The sequence below is a fragment of the Sinocyclocheilus rhinocerous genome, unplaced genomic scaffold (genome assembly GCF_001515625.1).
Source record: "Sinocyclocheilus rhinocerous isolate Xijiao unplaced genomic scaffold, SAMN03320098_v1.1 scaffold931, whole genome shotgun sequence".
Lineage (NCBI taxonomy): Eukaryota > Metazoa > Chordata > Actinopteri > Cypriniformes > Cyprinidae > Sinocyclocheilus > Sinocyclocheilus rhinocerous.
The window spans coordinates 66,128-83,761 of NW_015657104.1; the positions used below are offsets into that span (position 1 = coordinate 66,128).

The window sequence follows — 17,634 nt, forward strand, 5'->3', positions numbered from 1 at the left end:
TTAGTAGCATGGTGCCAAGTGAAATATAGTTTGTTACTTCAAATGAACTCAGACTAATACAGAATGTGGTTTAAAACATAACATAATATAGTAGAATTTGAATTAAAAAAAAATTTTAGAAAATAATTTATTTACATTTAAAATATATTTCTGATTGAATTTATATTATTAATGAATAATTTAAATATCATTATTTGTTTAAAATAATTGTATGCCTTTGTTGTATTTTACTAAACTGAACATGAATAAAATTCTGCAGAGCAATCTGACCACAAGGCACAATTTTGTCAAGAGTATTAAAGAAAAACTATGCAGAGGATGATGGTTCTGCATTTCTTCATGATAAATCACCTCCTGCTCCGCCGGTAAAATCAATGCAAAATGTGCATCACAATCTTTTGTTTAAGAATCTCATAGAATTTCATCCCTCTGAAAGTATGAGGATGATAAATAATTGTGATTTCTTAAGACAAAAGTTCTGTTTTTCTTGTTTATTTCTGCATGAGCGTGTGTTTTGTGAAACCAATGGACCGGCCCAATATTAATGATTGGGTCATTGTAGGACAGTTTTGCAAGTGGGCCTTTATCTGATCTAGATGGCGTTTGCAGAATAAATGAGAAAGGCAAGAGGAAATGCCCTTTCCGTTCAAGGGTGCATGTGGGCATAAAACAAGGTATTATCGAGCACTTAAACTCTTAGTGCGTGTAGCGAAGAAGAACCCACAGGGATAAAAGGGATTTACTAAACTGGTCAAGACTCCCATGTTTTATTGTCTTATTTAGTACACTTCCTCCATTAAATGCTATTTGGTGCCAATTTCCTTCATCTTTGACATCCATGTACAAGCATGGACAGTATCCAGAGCAAAATACAAAAAAAAAATGGAAAGTGTACATGTATATCACTGTTATTTTATCACTGATATACTGTTACAATATTTGTTAGATTTTTTAAATAGATTTTATTTGTATATTTCCTGCTTTCATTTTAATTTTTAGTAAGTTTTAGTAATTTTTGTGTTTTTGTCATTTTTATTAGTTTTGTTTTAAATAATATGCCTACATAGATTTTATTTAGTTTTAGTTTATTTAGTTTTAATTATTTTAGCATTTTTCTTATTCCTGTTATTTTAGAATTCTTATTCTTCTTGAATTTGAAAATGAGAAATATCGCCCTGGCAACTAGCTGAAATATAATAAGATTCTTATAAAATAAATGAATGAATGAATGAATGAATGTTTATTTTATTTCAAGTACTGGAAATGTTTTTAATGGTTTTACTTTTAGTTAATGAAAATAGCCCTGGTGTATATTAGGCATGGGCCGATTACCGGTTTCAAGGTATACCGCGATTTGAAAATTTCACGGTTTCAAAACCTCTAATATATTCCGTTATACCGTTCCTGCGGTATGCGCTGTTTTTCATGTCTCCTCAAAGACTGAAAGTGTAGGAATCCCTTCAGGTTGAGTGCAGTGTAGAGAGTAACACAACCCTCCTCCTCCTGTTGGTGCGAGCGAGCGGTCAGCTGTAACAACAATACCGTAATACCGTGAAACCGTGATATTTTTGCTTAAGGTTATCATACTGTCAAAATCTCATACCGGCCCATGCCTAGTGTATATACATAAAGTCATTTTAAAGTGTTAATTTAGACAGCAATAATAATAATATTAATAATAATAATAAGTATTAATTGCTTGACAGACCTAACTAATATAACATAATAATATATAACTAAATAATATAATATAATATAATATAATATAATTTACAAATTATAATATTAGTACACACATGATTAAACCATGATCATCATCATCCTTTCTTCTGTGCATGACTGCAGTGAAGACCACCAAGTGCACTCACGGGAGGTTGTGCATTTAAGAGGATGCATATGTAGTACTCAATATTCGTAGACTTTTCATCTTAATGTACATGTAAACTGCATTAAAAATACCCATTTCAGCGAGTTTCGGACTGCAGTGTAACCTGAAATAACTATTCCAGGAACGTCATCCTCGTGGCTACCTAAGAGATTCATCTTTCACCGCTTTTAACATTGCTTGCGCCATTTTCCAGCATTCTTAGCCATTGGTTACATTCATGCAGCCTAGGGCCCTTGGGAAGGAGCTCAACGCAAAGATATATCACTTTCCTCTTATGGCTGCTAACAGGGCAGAAACTCAAATCTCCAGCAGGTCTGTTTTATAAAAATGGAGTTGAGCTTTCAGGATGTTTACATCTTTGCATCCCTGTCCTGCTTTGCAGGTGCCTATAAAGATGCATAGTTGGAATGGGACTGGGAAAAACAAGAGCATGTAATGTCTGAAACAATTTCAGAAAGGTCAGCATTTTGGCACTTAGTGCAGCTGTTGAATTCAGGAAGCAACTTCCTTTTTCAAAATACCTACTATCAATTCCATCTAGGTAAATAAATCAGCTTCCTATATCCAAAATAAAAAAATATATATATATATACATACATATATATGTCATATGTATATGTCAGGATGAAGGAAAGAAGCATATGTTTCCTTTTACATACCTTTTCCTCTTACATACCTTCAGCTCACAGGGTGTTGGTCAAGTAACTATTTTATTGGGTGTTAGCCAATGTGAACAAAATTGATTTCTGCTTTATTTCTTTAGCTCTTCTTCGTATCCAATTCCATATCCACCTTAATGACACCCCGCCAGTTTCCTCTGAAACACTATCTTCGAATATTCCCAGAAGAGAGGGAAATTATACATACATACTTCAGATAGGGAAAAAAAAAAGAATAGCACTGTCTACCAAGAGCTACATCAGCACAAGGTGTGATGTGCTATTTTATGGGCGATGGGGAGGTAACAAAGAAAGACTTTAATCACATCGTAAATTCTGGATTTATTAGCTCAGACCAAAAAAAAAAAAAAAACTGTCTGAGAAATTAATCCAAGGGCCAGGTTATTGCCGCAGCAACAAGGGAAGAAAACCAAAAGAATCAACATCAATTCAAGAGGTCACTAAGTGTGTTTCTGCTGAAAACTAAATGTGAAATGACAGATGAAGCTTCTTATAATATTTAAAGCGATGAAATCATATTGTAAGATTGCTTGATGAAATAACACAGGAAGCTGACAATCTTTAAGGATGCATTAGTTTAATCAATACTGTAATTACGTTAGCCTCATATATCTTTCAACCACCATTCAATAGACAACGTCTACGGCTTATCAACACACTGAGAGTGTATGCAAGTTCACCTCAGTAAGATGGAGATTGTCTTTGTTTTTACAAATACAGTTGCCCCCAAAATATTTGGACACATATGTCAAACTTAAAAATGTATGAATGTCATTACATTAGATACAAAATAACAAACCATAGGCAATTACTTTTCAAAGTTGTTAATAAAACAAATATTACTGGAGCCTTTATAATTTATATATATATATATATAGCAATACAATGTAATACTTTTAAATACAATTTACAAACCTACAATTTAGGTTAATATTAAATAATGGCAATATGAAAAATATAGTATAAAAAAGCAATGACAATTGTATTTATGTCTTAAGGGACAGATAATAAACAAAACATACTATATAAAAACCATGATTACCAGTTTATTCCCCTAACAACAGAATGCCACATATACTTTAACACCACAATAAATGCATTGTCTATTTTGAGGGAACAATAATAAACTCTGTATATTTTTTCCTTCCCCTAGCTCTGGTTGTTGTTATTCATTTTATGTTCATAAGACAAAAAAAAACAAAAAACATCTACTATTGTGCTAAACCCAGGACAAAATACAATCTGTTTCTGTTGCCAATTTGAGGATGGTTGTCAGGTGCTGTGATATAGATGCAATGAGAACTGTGTTACACGAGATGCCCGTCTTTTCACCCAGCTTGTGTAAATCACTGCAAGGGCATGGCACAGCTGAGCCAGCCATCCGCAGAGAGATAAACCACTGGGGAACAAGCTTCAGGCTGGCAAATGGGAGAAACGGGGGTCAGGAGCAGCCTATGAATGTTCAGGCTTGCTGAGTGGTGCAAATTGCAGCTTGTAAAACAGCCAGCTGAATGGAGGGGGAGGTGTACCACAAAAAAAGCTCCCTGTTGAGAATACCTCGGAGAACATATTAGTACGAAGTGGGTGCAGAACAAGGTGGAAAAATAGCTCACTAAATAGCAGAGGTCCCACAAGTGGCAGTGGAATGCGGTATTTGATTGTAGGTGGGATTTAGTGACTTGTTCATTTGTGGAGGCCCCCCTGTTGACTCAATTGCTTGTCTATTACAGAAGCCCAATGACAGTGGCAGGGAAGAGGGTGGTTGCTCTTCGACAGCCTGGGTAAGCAAGCCACTGCTGCTTTCAATAGGTTACACATTACCCCCTAAAGAGAAGAAAAATAAGCTGAAATGGAAAAAGACATTTTCAATTTACAGCGTGGCCTTTGTGATAGCAGCTGGATATATGAGACGAAGAATAGATGGTTAAAAAAAAGAAGAAAAAAGCCTCATCAAAGTCAAAATGACAGCACAGCTGGGCTTTCATCAAGGCACATTTGATGAGTGCTTATCCATCCACAAACCCTAAAAAATCACGGTGAGACGGCAAGCCTGGTGCTGAACGACCACCGTGCACCACTGAGCTGAGCAAAAGCCCCAGCTGGCCTGAAAACCGCCACATATGGCTCACAATAGACATGGACGGGTGACAGGTGTCTACACTGGCGGCTCACTCTCTTTGAGACTGGCATCATTGCCAAGCACTCAAGGAAGTGACATGATTTTAGGGGGTACTAGGTTTAGGAGCTTGCCCTCCGGCCGAGATGAGTCAGAGCCAGAAGGGGATGCGGTGTAGGTACCATCTGTCACAGAGGCTGCCCGTCGCACCACCAATGAAAAACTCCCACTCTTCTCCCACCATGTAATAACACAGTCTGAGCTCTGAAGGCTAAGAAGAATAAAATGGCAAAATCAAAAAGGGTAAGATGTGTGCAAAATGTTTTGGGAAAGAAATTAAATTCTGAAGGCGGCTTTTTTTTTTCCTTTGCAAATTTGAATACGTTCAAATTGGTTTGTTTTCAAGACTCAAGGTCATCTGATAATTTCACATTCTGCGAGCATCAAGCCATGTACAGCAACGCAGCTATGACCCGTTTTGCTCAGATTTTAAAATAGAAATGATCAATCACTTTTCTGCCTTTGAACAATGCCCTGAGAAAACACAATATCAGAGGGCAACAGAAGCAAATGGTTGACTTCTTGAAATAACAAGGCAAAGACGTCTATCTCTATCTGCAAATGCTCCAGTTCCTATCAACTCAATCAGCTGTAACAAATCTAAAATCTTCACTGAAAATTAATTTGGTCTAACAACAACCTTTATGAGCTTCTACATCATTTCACCCTACACCCTACCTTAATGGCGGTGGTGTCTCAATCGTGCAGTGATCGCACAATAAATCTTGTTGGTACATCTGTACTCTGAATAATTAAGCAATTATTGACTTTCAGCTGTTTACAGTTCATCTACACTCTAAAAAATCCTGGGTTATTTTTTTAACCCAAATGCTGAGTTATTTTTTCAGTGTTTGGGTAGTTTTTGTGTTACCCAGCTCCTGAGTCAAATGTAACAACCCAATGTTTGGGTAGTTTTTTAGTGTTACCCAGCTCCTGGGTCAGACATAACAACCCAATGTTTGGGTAGTTTTCGTATTACTCAGATCCTGGGTCAGACGTAACCCATCGGTTGAGTTATTTATTGCGGGGATTTTGCCTTCTCTTCTGGATAGAACAGTTCTAAGCGCCATCGAATTTATGTATTTCTTCGGTAAAATACAGGTTTGTGTACATTTTATTTTATATATAAAATCGTTACTGTGCTGTATATCGTTCAATTTCATGCAGAGCCAAACACAACTCCAGCTCGGGCACGTGAGCCAGCGCCGTTACGGTGGAAACAGAATAACAGACTGGTCGTTTCATGTGAATTACTTCTGTTTAATGTTTAATATTTACTTTTAATGTTTGTTAAACGAGTTTAAATAAGCAATATGTATACATACAAACGATAAACAATGCTGTAAATGATAAATAAAGGAAAATAAAGGAAGTTATCATGCAAACCAGTGGTTTTGTGGAGTATTTTACAAAAGTTTAGTGGATTTAAGTTAATCTGTAAACATTATTTCATGTATAAAGTAAAACATAAGCTATATTATAATAAAAATGAATCAACCCATTAGCTGGGTTAAATCAACCCATTATGATGGGTTAAATAAACGACCCAATTTGCTGGGTAAAATTAACCCCATATGTGTTCTGTCCTATATTTACCCAGCCCTAACCCAGTGTTTTTTAGAGTGTAATTAATCTATTTGTGCTTAAATATGGTGCTGTCCTTCATGATATGCGCATAATGGCCTGAGAAGAGAAAATTGTTTGGATCCCGTTGCCTTCCTCAATTAGGTTGAATCATCTGCTGACTTCCTGCATCTTGCCCTTAGAATACTAATAACTATCTTTGTGGGGATATCAATGTCAGAGTCTGTGTTTGAGATAGGCAGCATGCAATATTCTTCAGCTTCTGAGGGATCAAGCAGAGTTTGCTCAGTAGAGGAGGTTTCCCGTAGCTCGGAGGAATCATATTCTGACAGGGATCTTTCAGTAATCAGTGGCTTTGCACAGAGAATTAACTAACCATCCAAAACAACTACCTTCCTGCTCTAATGTGCGATTACAGGATTTGAATTCAAGCAGCAAAGGAAATCCAGCAAAGCCTGGAGCCGCCATATGTTCCTTTTACTTTATATAGAAATAATGAGCCATTTGTACATTTCCTATTAAAATATTTGCATACCAAACACTTGACTTGAATACTGACTCGAACAGCCCATTCATCCAACCTGTGTTCAGAACTCTCCATTCATCTGGGCTACACAGCTAGTCAACGCTAACTCTGCCCCCATACAAACCCCACTGCTGTTCAGCATGACAATTTACAAATATGGATTTTCCACTAATTATACTGAGTGTGTTTAAAAGCTTTTAAAATCCTTATGCCCTGAAGGGTCTTCGCTTCAATTGTTCTGAGGGTAACTACTTCTGGGGATGACAGTAGTATAACCATCTGAGAGAGGAGAACCATGAAGCCAGGAGGTGTAACCACTAATTGACTGAATCCGAACAAACGCTATCTTCCTTTCTATCTCACATGCAACTCGAACTTTTCTTATCTACATGTTTTCTCTCCTGGCTCAGTCCACACTAAATCTGCACCTACAGAACTACAGATTTTCTTTTTCTTTATTAAAGGGGTCATATGATGCGATTTCAATTTTTCCTTTCTCTTTGGAGTGTTACAAGCTCTTGGTGCATAAAGAAGATCTGTAAAGTTGCAAAGACTAAAGTCTCAAATCCAAAGAGATATTCTTTATAAAAGTTAAGAGTCAACCACGCCTACCTAAAACGGCTCGTTCTAACACACCCCACATACCTACGTCACTATCTGGGAAGAGTTGCATAACGCCGCCCAAATAGTGACGTAGGTATGTGGGGGCGTGTTAGAACGAGCCGATGAGCTTTGTAAAAATCGACACGTTTCAGAAAGGCGGAGCATAGAGGAGAAACAATAATGTACAGTATGTGGAAAATAATGTGTTTTTTGAACCTTAAACCGCATAAACACATTTCATTACACCAAATACTGTTCTTTTTAGCAGCATCATATGACCCCTTTAAGTCAAATTAAAACTATGGAAGCTTGTTTCTGTCACTGAATGAAAAATAAATACAGGAATGGCAACTTCTTATCTCACAATTCTGACATTTTTCTCGCAATTGTGAGTTTGCATCCCACAATTCTGACTTTTTTTTAATTTCATGATATAAACGTGTCAGAATTGCATGATATAAACTCGCAATTGTGTTACAGTCAGAATTGTCAGAAATAAACTCAGAATTGTGAGAAAGAAAGGCAGAATTCTGAGTTTATATCTCACAATTCTGAGGGCTAAAATAAGAATTTTGAGATATAAACTCAAAACTCCAAGAAAAAAGTGTCACGGCGCGGTACAGAAACACACCGTGTAAACAGGGGTCTGGGTCCAAGTGCAGGTTTTATTCGACTGCAGGGAAAAAACTAAGTAAAAACCAAAACAGAAAACAAACAGAGCTAAGACTCTGACACAGGCTAGCACCGCCGCTTCGAGAACATCATGAGTGGGCACCGCCGCCTTGGGGGAACTGAGAGCGGACACCGCCGCCTCGGGGGAACTGAGAGCGGCCACCGCCGCATCCGGAGTCTTGTGAGCGGGTACCGCTGCTTCGAGAACATCATGAGCGGGTACCGCTGCTTCGAGAACATCATGAGCGGGTACCGCTGCTTCGAGAACATCATGAGCGGGTACCGCTGCTTCGAGAACATCATGAGCGGGTACCGCTGCTTCGAGAACATCATGAGCGGGTACCGCTGCTTCGAGAACATCATGAGCGGGTACCGCTGCTTCGAGAACATCATGAGCGGGTACCGCTGCTTCGAGAACATCATGAGCGGGTACCGCTGCTTCGAGAACATCATGAGCGGGCACCGCCGCCTCGAGGGAACTGAGAGCGGACACCGCCGCTTCTGGAGCCTTGTGGGCGGGCACCGCCGCTTCGAGAACATCATGAGCGGGTACCGCTGCTTCGAGAACATCATGAGCGGGCAACGCCGCTTCGGGGGAACTGAGAGCGGACACTGCCGCCTCGGGGGAACTGAGAGCGGACACCTGTGAGCGGGCACCGCCGCATCGGGGGAACCGAGAACGGCCACCGCCGCCTCGGGGGAACTGAGAGCGGCCACCGCCGCTTCCGGAGCTTTGTGAGCGGACACATCCACCCCGTGGAAACCGCGAGCGGGCACCGCCGCCTTGGGGGAAGTGAGAGCGGACACCGCCGCTTCGGAGGCACTGAGAGCAGACACCGCTGCCTCGGGGACTCTGCGAGCAGACCACGCCGCTCGCACCGACCTCAGCGGAGGTTCCTGCACGCTGCGTACCAGCCCGCGATGCTCCAGGAACGGGCGTGAGAAGGTAACGGAGTCCGGGAGGATGGGAAGTGGCGACTTCTGGTGGTGAGAGGGAGAACACCAGACGCCAGACCCTGACAAAAAGTTAATTTTGAGATAAAAAGTTGCAATTATCTTTTTAATTGTTTTATTCTGTGGCAGAAACGGGCTTCCATTTAAGACAGTTTTAGAAACTTTTTGTTTTCCTCATTTCTTTTTGCTAATTTTCAAATTATTTTTAAATATAGACTTCATTATTTTACTCTTGTCCAAGACCCAGAATTTCAATCTTAAAAGTTTGAAAATCATCATTAAACTACAATGACAATATTAAAATATGATTAAGTGATATATTTATTGTGTGAAAATGATTTATGCAAATTTTTACACAAACTACTATCCCCGAATTCAATAATTTCCTTCAGGAATCACAATTAGCATAGTGGATCAAAACCAAAAGTTAGTGTACTCGGTTACCATGGAGACAACAGTGTCAGGGAAGAGAATTCATGTGATGAATTATGAGAGATGTGATGTGTGAAAAAAAAAACCCTGAACAGACTGCTTTTATTGTGTCTCGAATCAATCTGTAATTTTCTCAAATTATGCATAAGTGTGAAATTATTATTTAATTGTCAGTATTTAGGATACACAAAATGCTAACAATAAAATTAGCCTTAAAAAGATTATGGAGTCTGACATATTAATCCAAAATATTTAAAATGTCATTTTAATCACAAAACAAAAGCGAGAGTTAGATTTTTTTCCCCCACAATTCACAGGGCCAAAAATGTCCAGTTGAAGCAACACCTTTACCCATATCTGCATTTTAAAAGTTTTTGGGAATGAATTTTGTTCAAATATAAGGTAGCATTTGATTTTTGCTCCTAATTTGACATTTAAAATAAATCAGAATAATTAGTGCAGAAAACATCAAATACTCAGACTCAGTGTGGGTTGCATACCATGACAGAGATGTGCAGGATACGAAGCTCCTCCTCGGCGGAGTCACTAGCGGGGTAAGCGGTGGCCGCCGGGCCAGGCAGGTTCTGACTGCCGTCCTGATGGTGGATGTGGAAGAGCAAAGTACCATTTTCCAACCACTGCTGCCTCCAGCGCACCAGGGGGATGTCTTCAGAGTTCCCAGAGATCTCTGCAAATATAAACAAAAGATAATATAAACAAAATCAGGTTCAGTAAATGTTTTGTGTTGCACAGTGGCGCTAAAATGGGGTGTGCAGTATATGCAGTGTATAGGGGTGCAGCACGGAGGGGGGCGCTATTTTGCTTTTGCCGAAATCATTCTGTGAAAATCATCTTTAATAAAATGTTATAAATAATCAAAAGCTTAGTTGATAAACATAATGTAACATGAAACATTTTTATTTAATGGTTGTTTAGCATTTTAATGAGTTCAAAAATATATCTATTTTAAAATGAGTACATATCAACCGCTCACCCTTCGACACATTGCTGCAACAGACACGGTCACATTCATTTCATTCATTCATTTTATTTATAAAGCACTTTACAACTGCACCTGCAGACCAAAGTGTTGTACAATCAACATACAGGTACATACAATACATGAAACACAAACAATCCAAATAAAAACACAGATACCCCAACTCCTTAAAAGCTAATGACAATAAATTATTTTTAACCCCAGCTTTAAAAACATTTATGGATGTAATCTCTCTAATCTCAGATGGTAGGCTATTCCAAAGCCTTGGACTTGCAACAGCAAAGGCCTGATCCCCTTTCAGCTTTAAATGAGTTCGTGGGACAGTAAGAAACAACTTATTTGTTGATCTTAAACACCTAGATGACTGTCGGAAAGTAATCAGCTCAGACACATCAGCAGGAGCCATTCCATGCACTGCCTTGAACACATACAACAGAACCTTATATTTTATCCTGAAACCCACTGGTAGCCATCTGAGTGAGGCCAAGATAGGAGAGATGTGTTGACTTTTCTTAGCACTCACAAGCAGCCTAGCACATGACCAAAATGAATAGAGGAGAGAAACGTTCAGGGGTGCAGAACAGAAAAGACAAAGGGGAAAAGAAAAACAACACATTAAAATGAGGACAGCAATGCTTAAATGAACTAACAGAGATTAGTAAACTCACCCTATAATTGCTTTCATTGTAAAATTTTTTTTACATTGTTGCCTAAGAGTGCAAAGTGATCAACGTTAATATCAGTTCATTTCTGAGAATAAGAGAAACTGAGAAGATTGTTTTTTGTTTTTTTGCCGCTGTATTGAAAATGAGAGGGGGGAGGGGGTTCACACTTTTTTTTCACTCCTGATGAGTTTGTATCTTTCCATGCACAAGCTAGTTATTGAGCTTTTAGCCACTGACTTACAGAAACTTCTTCTGTGAGGCTTAGTGTTAGGGGCGCCCACACTGATCTTGCATACCCCTCAGCAAATATGCAGTTGTGCCCCTGGTGTTGCATTGAGAAGTGTGTGATGGTTTGCAGGATAAATCAGAAGTGCTACTGTCATGCAAATATACGCAGTATACTGTGACTATACATTATTCATATCACTCCAGACATTTTAGGAACAGCAAAGTAATCCCTACGGCATTCAAACTTCACTTTAGAAATAAACTTGAAACAGCCTCAAGTCCGGTTAATGGATGCAGAGACAGATGGCTTCAGCTTGTCAGAACAAATACACATTAATAGGAATAGTGCTACTGGACGTCACATTAACAGATGATTTAGGTGGAGAAATGATAAATAGGCTTTCCTTTTACGCAAAGCAAACTGAACATATGTTCTTGACATTGCATATAGTCTGTCTGATAAGTAAGGACAGAGGATTTGGATAAGCCTTTGAAAATGAGTAAAGTGTCATTTTATGACAGTTTATTGAACTATATGGGTGGGGTCATACACTGGATACGTGTTTAGACTTTTTAATGGCTGCTATAGAATTCTCTTTTTGTTTGTCTGATTAAACATTTGTTCTTAAACATACTGATGTACTGCTGAAACAAATGAAAAACAAAGCTTTTGACCTGTGCTGCCTCTTATACATTAGTAATATTTTACACAAAGGGAAGGCAGACATCCCCTTTCAAAATGGTGCTTGCAGACTGCAAATCGAGGAGAACCCCTGACCCACTTTATGAGTTGTATATGCACAGGCACAAGCCAGAGTGACTCTGCACTTCATCACTAGACGTCATACACAGTCCCAAGGGTCCGGTGTGGTACGGCACCTTTATTAATGAAACAACACGCATGATACAACAAACAAAGGAATGTTACGGGAATAAATTACTGCTGTTTGCTTGTTTCCTTAAGGGTTTCTTTAACCATGAGCAATTTTGCCCCTGTGGACTTTTAGAAAATAAACTCTCTTAAAACACATTTACTTCCACTTTATTTCTCTACTAAAATTTGTTTATTTTTTTGTTCTTATTTCTATTTTTCTTTGAAAGTCATGAACACTTCCAGAACAATATCATGTAATTCCACAGCTATGTATTTAGTTTAATAGCATTCTGTGATGGACACAATTCCTTTGTTTTGTTAGGTCTAATTTCATTATCTAGTATTTTGCGTATCTTAAAATAAAAAAGTAAGTAAATAAAATAAATGCAATTATAGTACATGTTCACAATTTTTTGCATATTAAGTTTATCATAGTTTTAAAACATGAATTGCATGTACTGTTACTCATATTTTAATAAATTTTATATCTTAAGAAGTTTGATAAGCAAAAATAATTAATATAGGTTTCCAAGTTCCAAAAGTCTTCCAAACAATGCAACCTTCATATGACAAAAAGAAAAAGCTGCAATCTTTTAAAGAAAAATAAATAAATAAAAATCAACTGCTAGGATGAAAATGTGTCCAAAGTTGAAAAAACACACAAAATTGTCCTAATTTCTACATTCAGCAGGATGCGCTTTTGATTTGAAATCACTTTAATTCGACATTAAATTATTACTTTTAATTATTTTTGCTTGAAATAATTTTCAGCAAAATGTGCATAAATAATACAAAATCAAGAACCCAATAGATATGATCAAATATAAAATAAGATAAAATTAACTGTTTAATTAGCTGTTATAAATCTGACTTTGAATTTAAATATGATCCCGACAGGTCACGCATTCCATAAAATAACCTGAAGACTTTCATTTCACACCCTGAATCCTTTCCATAATCAAACAATTTTATTTTCGTGACGATGCTGTCAGTTCAATCAACTCAACCTATTCAGTGTCATGACAAATTTGTAAAACCAACCAACAGATTAAATATATTGGAGAGAAAATCACTGTAATGTCAGTGCATCACATCTACTTTGAGCTCCAAGAGGACGCACATTTTGAGCTCCAACACGCACATGTGGGGGTCACTGCTCCTGGACACAGGTTAAAAAGTGCCTCACAGGCCACAATAACACATTCACAAATCCTGTCCAGTTGGCGGGACAAAATGAAAACTTGTTTTTTTTGTGTGTGTCGTTTTTTTTTTTTAGCTTTCATTTTATACAAAAGTGCAGCACTGACATCCTGCTAAGCCTCTCTTTTTGTGTTCAACAAAAGAAAAGGAAAAAGAATGACATGGGGTTATTAAATAATGGCAGACTTTTCATTTTTGGCTAAACTATCTTTTTAATATAGGAATAATGATGTCCAATTACCCATCCATCCTGTGCTGCTCGCTTTTCTCTTTTTGTTGTTTGTTCTGCCTTTGTTTTGTATGTCCTTTAGTAATGCCACCCATGGATTTATTTATTTTTGTAATGCAGTCCAAAACATGAGCTGTGGAAAAGGTGTAAAATTAGGTGCAAAAAATAAGAATGTTTAAATGCAGGAAAGCACAAACCAGACAGAGAGAGAGAGAGAGAGAGAGAGGGAGGGAGGTGGTGCTGGGGTAAAAAGCTAGTACTATTCATCTCACATCCTGATGCAGTGTTAGAACCTGCCCTCCCCTCTCTTTCACTGTGTCTGTGCTTACAGAGAGCCACAGACTCAAATATACAATCTGACCTTTGGCTAAATACAGCCATTTACAAAAGCGGCCTCTGAGGAAGAACCTTTCTAGAACTGGCCAGGATGTTTGGCATCATATAAATGTTCATAATGCAGACAGAACAAAGACTAACATCTCAGAGATTTTGATTTAAGAATGACTATCTCTGAACAATTTTAAAATAAACTTTTTGTTTTGCTATTAAATATGCATACAGGCAGGAGGACTAAGGTTGTAATCAGCTTTTGTTCTCCATAGATTGAGGCATTAGTCTTATGGCCATGTACTGTATGCTAGTAAGTATTATAAGCAATTATTGTCACCGTATCATTCAGTTTGGACTTTGTTTTCCTTTTGCACCATTTCCGTTCATTGAGTTAATTGTGTCATTCTGTTCAGGTGTGTTTCATTTAATTAGTCTAGTCTGCTTGTGTATTTAAGCTGCTCGCTTTCTGTTCATTGTTGTGGGGTCTCATCAATGTTATGTGTGCTGCAAGCCTTCTCTCTTTCTATTTTTAATAAAAATAAAAAAATAAAAAAATAATACAGCTAAAATACATTTTTAAAAATGCAAAAATAATACTAAAAGTAATACAAATAAGATGAATAATTAATTAAAAATAAAATTCTTAAAATTATTATTTTTTTGTAAAATATGTGATCACATCTATTTTGTGTAATATAGTGAATTATCCAAAACTTCAACATTGTAATTCATGTTAGATTCACAGATGTCTTCTGCAGTTATCACAGCATTAGAGAAACAAGAATCATGAGGGATGAACATGACAACTCAACTCGTGAGACGTTTTGTTCAAGGCAGATCAAAGTTTACCTTCACCAGCCTGTTCCAAGGTATGTTTCCTCTGATGGTGCCAATTTTCCCCCTGAATAAGAATTCAGGGCTAAGCAATCAGTCAAAGTCAGTTTTATTTTGTAAGCCTATCCAACACCCTGAACATTAAGCGCAATGGCTAGTAAATGGTAATTTGTTAAAGATTCAAAGCCATGTTTAATATTTCATGTTGGATAATTAGCCTTAAGACTGAGCACAATGTACAGAAAATGTGTGCCTTCAAGGTCTTGTATGTATGTGTATGTGTGTGTATGTGTATGTGTATGTGTATATATATATATATATATATATATATATATATATATACATACATACACATACACACACACACATATATATATATATTGAAAAGGTTGAAACCTTTACTGTAAAAGTAACTTTTATATTGTTAGTAATATTTTAAGATGAACACTTGGATTGCAGCAACTTAGGTTCACTTATTTATCCATTAATCTTTTTTTTTTTTTTTTGCAAAATATGTTAAAATGTAAGTATCAAATATGATACATGAAGCTTTTGAGGAATGTTTATTTGTACATCCCTCAATCATAATTGTATTGGATTCCATTATATTTTCTGGCCCCACATTAAATCCTAGAGCTTCGATCATAAAACCACATCATGTCAGATGCAACTGACATAATAATCCCATGCTATACACCTCAAGGTAGATTGAAGCACAACTTTAAAGTGACCTGATTTGATATTGTAGCAGACCAAATACAATAAAACAAGCCTCAATGAATCAATCTTCACAGAATGAACTATTTTTGGTCCAAATAAATCTGGTTTATGTGAAATAAGGTGGGCTATAGTTTCTATCAGGGGTTATTCTAGGGGGCTTTACATCAGATTAATTCTACAATAGGTTGGTCTGAAGCTTGCAGACCAAACAAGTATTATTACTTTAAATAAACCATCCATAAGATATCACATAAATCAGTTTGTTTGTTTGTTTGTTTGTTTGTTTGTTTTTAACCAGGTGTACACTTTGCAATTTTCTCTATCCTTTATGATTGTTTTTTTTTTATTGAATGATATGATTCCTTTGACAACAGTACAGTGTGCAGTATATCATATGCAATATATCATAAGTCACAACTGACAGCGTTGACTGTCCGTTTTACATCATTAATCATGTCACATTCTGATGTCCTCGTTGGCACACAAAATTGAAATGGTATCACTCAAACCAAGCAAGCAATGTTTTACATGTATGTACTTTAACTGGAAAAGTTAATATATATATATATATATATATACACACACAACACAGTGAGAACCAACATTCAGGCTGTATAAGCACATTCTGTACAGTAGACCTGATGTGTGCACACGCAATATGCAATGCTGAGATGTTATGCACAACATTTATCTGTGCACATCAAATATGATTTAAAATATTGAACTCACTTTTTAAAGATGGAAATCATATTAGTTTAATTTGATTAACTTTTGTCTACAATTTCACAATTAAGTGAACATGGGGAAAATTTTGAATCATTTCACTGCTCTGGCTTGACCAGATGTCCTTTTTGTCATATAAAAAAAATTTTTTTATGAAAAATAAAATGTTAAAAAGTAAATAAAAATAAATAAATATTAAAATAAATAAATATAAACATAAAGTGTTAGGAAATATATCGAATGTTAAAAGGTAAATAAAAATAATAAAACAAATTCATGTAAAATAAATTCATGCATACATAAATCAATACAAACTATTATGAAACATATTAAATGTTTAAAGGTAAATAAAACGAATTAAAAGAAAAGAAATATAACACTAATAAAATTTAAACAAAAAGGAATTCACTGTGAGGTATTTTTGTTCATTTTGTTGGCATTTGGTTAATTTCTGACCTTGTTATAGTTTATGCGTTGTCATTTTGTCATGTCTTTGGGTACTATACTAATTTTAACATGAAAAATTGACTATTTATTAAGAAATATTTTAGGTTTTTCTTCATTTTTTTTCTTTCTCTATGAAAATTTTTCAATCAAACCATTTCTTCTGAATATTTTTTTTTAATTGGTAACTAATTTAGTTTTTTTTTCTCTTGTGTCCTTAGTCTCACTTTCATGTTAATCCCTCAAATGAACAAATGCCTGATGACATCATCCTCCAAGAAATGGGAAGTGACATCATCATTGAATAGAATTATTTGATGTTTTGTGCTCTTCACTGGTTTCTCACTCTATCCTCTTTGATAAAATGACAGAAACTGAATCTTATAATTTTAAAACATGGGAAACACTTTACAATAAGGTTCCATTAGTTAGTTAATGTATTAACATTTACACTTTTCATTGAACAGAAAAGAGTTTGAAAGGTGCTGCATTACAGGAATGAAGCAGCAGTAAAATTAGTGTGTATTCAAAACGAGGCCTATAAAAGACCAGCACTGATTATAAAAGCAACAGGTTCAACCTGTGAAAGGAAACCAGCACCTGAGCTTGTGCAGCAGAGAGAGAGAGGGAGAGAGAAACAGAATAAGAGAGAATATTTAGTGCTGCAGAGTGCATTTCTAGACTAGGTTCGCATTTCCTGAAGGAAATGTAATTCTTGCAAAGCAGCACAAAAGTAGTGCTGAAGTTTTAGGCGTGTTTCAGTTTTAGTCTTTGGTTCTAAATGAAATGCTGCTTTGCTGTTGTCATGACACAATAGATAGCTATAGATGCTTAAACAGATACAATAAAGAAAAGACCAATCAGTATGCAAA

General features: G+C 36.6%; 1 protein-coding gene across 2 annotated transcripts in view; it reads right to left on the reverse strand.

The window, feature by feature from the left end:
- LOC107720847 (astrotactin-1-like) overlaps nt 1–17,634 on the reverse strand; it is a 126,172-nt gene that overhangs the window by 60,710 nt on the left and 47,828 nt on the right. For both annotated transcript variants that reach the window (XM_016528679.1, XM_016528678.1), the window contains exon 2: nt 10,016–10,203. In XM_016528679.1, the coding sequence (XP_016384165.1) occupies nt 10,016–10,203 (188 nt within the window). The remainder of the gene's footprint in view (nt 1–10,015; nt 10,204–17,634) is intronic.